This window comes from Cucumis melo, chromosome 11, assembly GCF_025177605.1.
Source record: "Cucumis melo cultivar AY chromosome 11, USDA_Cmelo_AY_1.0, whole genome shotgun sequence".
In the NCBI taxonomy this organism is placed as follows: Eukaryota; Viridiplantae; Streptophyta; class Magnoliopsida; order Cucurbitales; family Cucurbitaceae; genus Cucumis; species Cucumis melo.
Window position 1 is genome coordinate 2619865 of NC_066867.1, and position 8659 is coordinate 2628523.

At 28.8% G+C, this 8659-nt stretch overlaps 1 protein-coding gene across 1 annotated transcript; it reads left to right on the forward strand.

Annotated features, from left to right (window-relative positions):
• The first annotated feature begins 59 nt into the window (after nucleotides 1-59).
• On the forward strand, nucleotides 60-1495 carry LOC103497325 (myb-related protein 308). The gene is made up of 2 exons (XM_008459461.3): nucleotides 60-634; nucleotides 776-1495. The coding sequence occupies exons 1-2, from the start codon at nucleotides 372-374 to the stop codon at nucleotides 1284-1286; spliced, it is 774 nt and encodes a 257-aa protein (XP_008457683.1). The 5' UTR covers nucleotides 60-371; the 3' UTR covers nucleotides 1287-1495.
• Nucleotides 1496-8659: the final 7164 nt, after the last annotated feature.

Below are 8659 nucleotides of genomic sequence, written 5' to 3' on the forward strand. Positions count from 1 at the left end.
ATTGAAGATTTATATATATATATATATATATATATATATATATATATATATATATATATAAGATGATAAAAGAGAAAGAGAGAGAGAGAGAGAGAGAAGGGCAGGAGCAGGCATTCTCCTCTCTAACCTATCTCACCAACTCGCATCTAGAAGCAATTACCCCTCTCCTCACTTCTCTTCTTTTTTTTCATTAGTCAAAACGCTATAAAGCTACTCCCAAATCCCTTCCAATGGCCGCCCTTACTGTTCCCTAAACCGCCATTTTCATCAACCTTGCTTCACTTTTAACCCTTCTTCCATCTGGGTTTTCCTTTGATTTTTCTGGGGTTTCCTTGTTTTTCTTTTTCTTATTCTTCTATTTGTTTTGTGAAATGGGTCGTTCTCCTTGTTGTGAAAAAGCCCACACAAACAAAGGTGCTTGGACTAAAGAAGAAGACGAGCGTTTAATTTCTTATATTCGTGCTCATGGTGAAGGCTGTTGGCGATCTCTCCCTAAAGCTGCTGGTCTTCTTCGTTGTGGTAAGAGTTGTCGATTGCGTTGGATTAATTATCTACGCCCTGATCTTAAACGAGGGAATTTCACTGAAGATGAAGATGAGTTGATAATCAAGCTTCATAGTCTTCTTGGTAACAAGTAAGTTTGTGGGAAATTTGAAATCAATCTTTTAACTATTTGTTTTTTTTTATATATATATATAATTTGAAAATTTTAGAGAATTTTTTTTTTCAAATTGATTGATGGGGTTTTGGGGTTTTTTTCTTTTTATTGTTTTAGGTGGTCTTTAATTGCTGGGAGATTACCTGGAAGAACAGACAATGAAATTAAGAATTATTGGAATACTCATATTAGAAGGAAGCTTTTAAACAGAGGAATTGATCCTGTTACTCATAGACCCATCAATGAAACATCTCAAGAACAAGTAGCTTCAACAACAATCTCCTTCACTGCTACTGATGTGAAAGTAAAAGTGGAAGAAGATAAATCCATGGTTGTTGTTGAAGAGTTTCAAGAGTTAGAAAGGGAAGATTTCCAAATTGAAGAAAGATGTCCTGATTTGAACTTAGAACTCAGAATCAGCCCACCATATCAATCTCACCCTGAAAAAATTGTTGGACCCAAGAATCTTTGTTTTGCTTGTAGTTTGGGATTACAAAACAGTAAAGATTGTAGCTGCAAAATTGGATGTAGTATTGGTACTTCAACTGGGAATAACAACAAAGTTGGGTATGATTTTCTTGGTATCAAAAATGGGATTCTGGATTATAGAAGCTTGGAGATGAAGTGAGAACAAGAAAATTCTATAAGCTGGGCTTTGTTTCTTTTATCTGATTTGCAGGGAAAAATGAGAAGCTAGATTGGTAAAAAATATATTAGTTTTTTTTTCTTTCTCAAATCTCTCTAAGTTCTTCTCATTTTCCCCTTCTGATCTGTAAGATTTACAGTGCATATTGGTATAGTATAATGATTATGAGTACAGCTGAAGAATTAGTTAAATATCTTTGCATATAGTTGGACGAAACATAGTTTAAAACACCCCCTTTTTTCCAGAGGTTTTTCCTTTTCTCTGTAGAAGAAGTATAAACTTTTTTTTCCTTTTCATTTTTGTATCTTATTTTGGCTGACTTGAGATATATATAAATATAAATATATATATATATATATATATATATATATAAACAAGAATGGATCAAGATCCCCTTTTAGGATCTATTTTTCTTATTGAATTTGGAGTTTCAGTTCATTTCACACACATAACAAACAAGTGTTGATTTTATTTATATATTCTCTTGAAATTTTATAGCAAAAGATACCAAAGTAAAGTGTTGTTATAAAGACAGGAGTGGGTAAGAAGAGACTGAGAAGTTAAAAGGAACATTGATTGAGGAAACAAAATACTGTCATAAATTTTACTGTCTATAAAACCTCAAATGTTAAGGTTATGTTAGAAGTGAAAAGTTGAGATTTTTTTTATATTAGAGAAAGGGAATTAAATGAAATGAAGAAACTCCCAAATTCAAATGGGTTACTTATTCTTGTCATTTTCTGCAAAAGGGGTTCTTTTATTTTTTTCTTTCCTTTTTTCTTTTGTTATTTGCCATTGAAGGGTAATGGATAAGCTGTGAGAGGAGGAGAAAGGAAGAGAGTTGAAAGTGGTGGGTGACCCATCTCTTCCATAGTTAAAGCTTTTATTGATTTTCTCTCTCTAGGTTGAAGAGTTTGAAATTCATATAATATAATATTATAGAAAAATAATAATAATATTAAAAGGTGTGAAGGAACTAACAACTGTGTGTGTTGCTGCAGTACCATCTTTTCTCTACCAACCTTCTTAGCATTTATATCTAATCCATCATGACTCAACCTACCATATATATCCACTAGAATTTGGATATCTGTTTGCATTTATCTCTCCCTTTTTCCCATTTCTGGCCTATCATCTAACTCTCATCATACACCACACTTTTCTTCTCACTCTTAAATTTCTTTACCCTTGTTGTTTGAATTATATAATAAGTAATTTTCTTCTAATCTATTTGCTTAAGTTTTTTTGGGATCTTGGGACGATGGACTATGGTATCAAGTCTACAAAAAGATGATATTCATTTGAATGAATAAAAATTTTGGTATCTAATAAAAAATGGTAAATCTAGAAGAGACACTATCTTGAAAGAATATGTTGAAAATTGATCTTATATTAAAATAGATGAACTTCTTGTTACTAATTAGTTTCGAGATGTCATCTTATGTTATTCAATATATTCTACTTCTGATGTTTCTTAGAAACGTGAGCATTAATTTAGTGGTAATTGATATGTTATTATTCCTTTTAACGTGGAAAAGAGTAAATCTTTCCATCTCCCTTTGTTGTACTTGAGAAAAAGTTAAAAGAAGTTTTTGTGTATATTGTACCTTCTATTGAAATAGTTGTCTTAGGACAAACGGTAAAAGTGACACTAAACTATAGTGATAGTTGTAATCTTATCATAAATTTCTGCTTTGATTGATCCACTTACTTGTGTTACAGCAATATTAATCGCGATTGTTGAAATTTTGGTTCTTATTTATAGTGAAAATTATGGCTCAAGATCAAGGATGTTTGAAATTCTGTAAAACTTGTACGAGTGTTAAAATTCGACACTAAAAACTTACATACTTATAGAAATTATAACAACAATATAAGTTTAATGGTTTACTTTTTATTATTTAGATGCTCAATTTCTACGACTATTATAAATATGAATACTCAATTTTAACACACGTAGAAATTTGAGGGCTCATTTTTTACAATTGAAAGTGGACAATTGCAGTTGCAACCACTACTATACTTTACGGACAATTTTTACAGTTTCCCTAAAATATTTTTGAAAAAGAAGTAAAGTGAAATTGCCACAAAGATAAGTGTAGTAATATTTTCCTTTTAGAATATAGCATGGATTTTGAAAACGATATCAAAAACAAAATTTCTTTTTAGTAAAACAATTAGCTAGAAAGACTCAAACCACAAAACTCATAATCATCAGTAAACTCGAACATCAGTTGAACTAAGTTATTGTTGGTATGTTTAAATAAATAGTTGTCAAAACAGGACAAAAACAAAATTAATGGCAAAAAGTGAAGAAGTTGTGGAAATTGTGAAGACTTTGATTAGATCTACTTTCTAGAGTTTTACCAACTACAAAGACTAATTTCTTTTGTCACAATGATTTAGGATGCTACCTTTTTAAGTAATTCTAGTTTTGGTTTCAAGATATTTATAGTAATAGTAGATTTAACTAATTGTTTCATAATAAAAAAAAAATGTAAAACTTTATGAAAATTTTCTACCTACACAATAATGATAAAATGGATAAGAATACATGTTGTAAAAAATTATCCACTTAAAGCAAAAAATAATATCAAGCTTAACCATAAAAAAGAGAGAAAAATAAACCCATTAGTTTTTCTTACTCATCATCATGATGATTTGTCTCTCTTTTTTATTTTTTTTTTCTTTTTTTCCCTTTTGAATGGATTTCTTGTTTGACTTAGGAATTTGAGAAAAAAATTTCATGTAAAAGGGACCCTTTGAATTCTTTTTTTTTTTTTTTTTAAGAAATTAGAACCAATGAAAAAAAAACTTTTAATGTTTTCTCACTATTGACTATGAGATCTACTCCAAAAATGTTGCATTTTAGATCAAAATTTAAAATTTTTATTTTTCTTTTTTGTATTTTTGCTAACTTACCTAAAAATGGTGAAACCTAATATGAAGTTGACTATAAGTATAAGTTTGTGTGTGTATGTGTATTATAAGAGAATTGAGTTGTCTAAATATGACCAATGGAAATTACCCAAAAGAAAAAGAATTAAAATAATAATATGATAGAGGCTAAATATATATATATATATAATATATATATATATATATATATATATATATATATATATATATATATATATTGATATTTGTCTCATTTTGACCAAATTAGATGAGTCATGCCCACCATCCAAATCTTATCCATGATTTCACTAACTATATTTATGTTTTGATGGGGTCTCTATAATCTAATAGTTTTTGTGTGTTTTTTTTCTTTTTCTTTTGGCTACTTTAAGATTTATTTTGTTAATATATGTATAAATGTGAAATATAGATGACATCATGGTTATATTAGATTGAGATGGACTTAATTTTTTTTTTTCTTCTTAAGCTTAATTTCATTTTAGTCCTTCAAATCGGAAGATTTTATGGTTTTAGTCTCTTGATTTTTTAAAATTAAAATAACCCATTTTTCATTAGCTAAAAAGTTCAAAGAATATAGTGGAAAATTATTTGATTCAAGAAAACAAAATGGATTAATTCTAAAAGTTGCAAGAACAAAAATGTGATGACAATTATTATTATTATTATTATTATTATTATTATTATTATTATTATTATTATTATTATTATGCTTTTAGTTCCATAATAACTTTATTTTATTTTTTTTCCAAATTTGGATTACAAAACAAATAGAATCATTATTTAACCTACAAGAGTTTGAAACCAAGTTACCAACTTTTTTTTTTTTAAAAAAAACTAATAACAAAATAAATAAAGAAATTATTTATTTAATTGAGAATCCAAGATAAGTGAGAAAAAGGATAAAAAGATATGAATTTTCATTACCTAAAAAAGCAAACAAGACACAAAATGGCCATATGAGTAACCAAGAAAAAGAACCAAACATGGTGGTGGTGGCCACACTATGAATTTTTTTATTTTTATTTTTTGAAAAAGAAATAATAATTAAATAAATTAATAGTATTTTGAGAATGAAAAAAGAGAAATAAATATATGATTAGATGAATGAATGAGAAATTGATGATGGGCCTAAAAGAGAGTCACTTTTGCAACTCTTCACCCTTTTTGTTCTCTTTTTCTAAAGGGGTTAGGTTGACACAATAGAAGCTTCCATAAGATATTTTTTTTTCCTCCCCCCCACTCTCCCATATGTCACACCACACCCCAAGAAGATGACACAAACACTTTCTCAACAATTTCCATCTTATTCAAAGTTAAAATCACACACTTCATATATTTAGGTTGATGGCTAATTTTTACTTTATACCCTTTTTTTTAAAGTTTGTTTACGGTTGTCTCAAACAAGGCTTAAAGCTCATGGACAAACATGATGAAACCTAAGGTTACACGTAAGCATAGATGACTGTTAGAGGAAGAACAGCATTGCAAAATAAACTCAATTGACCACCCTAAAGGAGAGCCCTAATATTGCTTTTGTGTGTTTAGATGAACTATTATACTCTTTGTACTAACTTATAGACACGTCGAAGTGTGGTAGACTCAGCTTCACATTGATGCAAGGATCTTTCATGCATGTTAGCTCAAATGCAAGACAACCTAGAGATAAAGCGTGATATAAATGATCAATGGTTGCAACAATATGGGTACAACGATGACGAACATGTGCAAGATTTAAACGCCAACAAAGTTTTTTTAACTCCAATGTACTTGAATTTAATCATCTTGCAAGTTAAGCTAGTATAGTAGAAAATTAACATTAAGCCAATGGTAGTTTGATTGAACAACATAATAGTGATGTTGAGCTTAATAGTTGATGTAACCATTTGCTTTTTCAAAATTTATTTTAGTATTGTTGATAATAAGTTTTGAATATATATCTATATCATTAAAGTAAGTCTTGAAGAAAATAAGGGATGTGACTTCGTCATATGAATGAAGTTCGGTGTGAAAAAAAGCTACCAACTCTAAAAATAAAGATGAATGATTTTAGAATTAAAATGTTAATTGTCATTTTCTATTTAAGTTATATGAGTGAATTTAAATAAAAACCAAAAAGGCTAACATAAGTTTCAAACAATTATTCCCTTCAATCGACACTTCTAATTTTCATCACAAATTATTCTTACCTTTAAGTTAAAACTAATCGTATATCATAATTAGAAAACTTAGCCTTGTTTAACCTTCTAAATAATCCATTAAGATAAGAACTGGTTTTCTTTGAAAGGTTTAACAGGTGGAACATATTTTGAATTGAACTCACGATTCAAGTGTCGATTAGGTAGGTTGTGAACATATTTCAATTACATCATACATGATCTATACATAATTGATAAGAGTGAAATATGATCACAAAAGGACATTGTTCATTCATTACACGAGCCTCACCTAACACTTAAAACGATATAAGCGGATGCATTTCTTATAAGATTGATAGATATTTGAATTATGTTTTTTTTTTTCTGGAATATTTTCACTCTTATTTTAGTTAATGCTTACTTTTAATTGATCATAATCATTTTTTCTTACCTTTGGTTGCCAACTCTAGGGAGGGTTTTGTTTAAAATTTTGAATTTTTTTAAGAACACATTCCCTAAGAATTTGATATTTTGTAATATTTCATTTCATAGATACTCGTTGGTTAGTGTATATACTCAAAGTAGTGGATCCTTCATTTAGATACTCATCAAATGAGAATATTTTTGTAAAGTTGTGCTAAAATAGGATTCATACGTCATTAGGCTGACCTAATGATGATTTGCATCAAGATAGTTTGAGTTTTTAATTTATCGATAGAGGGAAAGTTGTCTATAACTCCAACCTTTTTTGAAAACTATAACACAAAGAACCTTTTTCTTAAAGCTGTTATTCGTTTCATTTTATTTCAATAATAAATTGGGTAATTACAATATATAACAACAGTTTAGTGAATAGTTAAGTGTATAAAAATGTTTTGAAAAAATTGCAAACAAAGCAAGATATTAACAACTTGCAAAAAGCTGTTGATATTTTATTAGACAAAGAAAGGAGATGTAATCTTATATAACAATCAAAACTTAACAGTTGATTATCTCATCTCCCTCAACTCCAATTTTCTCTCTCTCTCTTTTTTTTTTCTTCCATGGGTTTGTGTTGCAAGCAATCTTCTTCTTTGTGAGTTTTTGATCTCTCTCTCTCTCTCTCATATTGGCATGTTTTGATCTTGGCTAAGTATGACCCATTTCTTGATCATCCATCTAGAAACAAAAAAAATAAAATATAACAGGAAGTTTGGTAACCCTGTAATAAAAATGTAATGTAATCTAAGATAGAGTCATATTTGGATCGAGTATTTTTGAATTCATTTTGTAATATAAAACAGGTTTTGTTTCAGTAATTTTCGAATCAAACTCTATTTCTTAATTTTATTTCATGCTTCGATTTCGTCTTCCAATTAGTGATAGCTTTCAATACTACTACTCAAAATTGTGTGATTACATTGCAAGTGTTGAGAAAAGGGAAAGAGGAAAGAGAGGGTAGAAGTGGTAATAAAGGGGAAGGTGGGTGGGGGCAAAAGAGAGAAAAGAGAGAAAAGAGAGAAAAGAGGAAAAGGAGAGGTTAAGGATGAGAAAGAAAGAAAGAAAAGAAAAGAAGAGAAAAAGGGGTAGCTATTCACCTAACCAAACCCCTCTCCTCTCCTCTCCTCTCCTCTCCTCTCCTCTATTGTTGGGAACAAATGGAAAGTATAATAATAATAATAATTATTATTATTTTTAATGAATGAATGAATTAATTAATTAACTTTTTTAAAAAAGAAAAAAAGAAAGAAAAAGAAAAGCAATGATCACGTGCGTTGTTGCGGCGTTGGGACCCACAGCCTCACATGCCTCTCTCCACCGACCTCTTCCCCTTCTCACCTCTTCTCTTCTCCTCTCATCACTTCTCATCCTCTCTCTTTTTTCTTTTTTCCTCTTTTTTTTTTTTTGTTTTTTTAATAATAACAAACAATAAATTGAAAATAAAATTCAAACTAAAATTGCAATATTTTAGGACTAGTTGAAAAAGACTCGAGAGTGTAATATTTTTTTTTAAAATTTAAAATATATTTTTTATATTAAAATTTTATCTATATATCAATATTTCTATGTGTGACATCGGAAAAATAGATTTATAACTTTTTTCACTTCGGTTTCTCCTAGCTTAGTACGTTGAGTATTTTAGTGGCAAAGTTTACATTATTTTTTAAAAAAGACTAATTTTATCGTGACACGTGTTTCTCTAGCTTTTATATAGATTTGTTTTTGGACGAATTCGATGTAACTTCTTTTAATTTAAAGGATAGTTTGAAGTTGATTATGCTAATAATATTATTTGTTATTACATAAAGTCAAAGAAATTTA

Coding starts and splice junctions, on each gene's coding strand:
- LOC103497325 (XM_008459461.3), top strand. CDS start 372: ATGGGTCGTTCTCCTTGTTGTGAAAAAGCCCACACAAACAAAGGTGCT. Junction 635..775: donor CATAGTCTTCTTGGTAACAA/GTAAGTTTGTGG, acceptor TTATTGTTTTAG/GTGGTCTTTAATTGCTGGGA.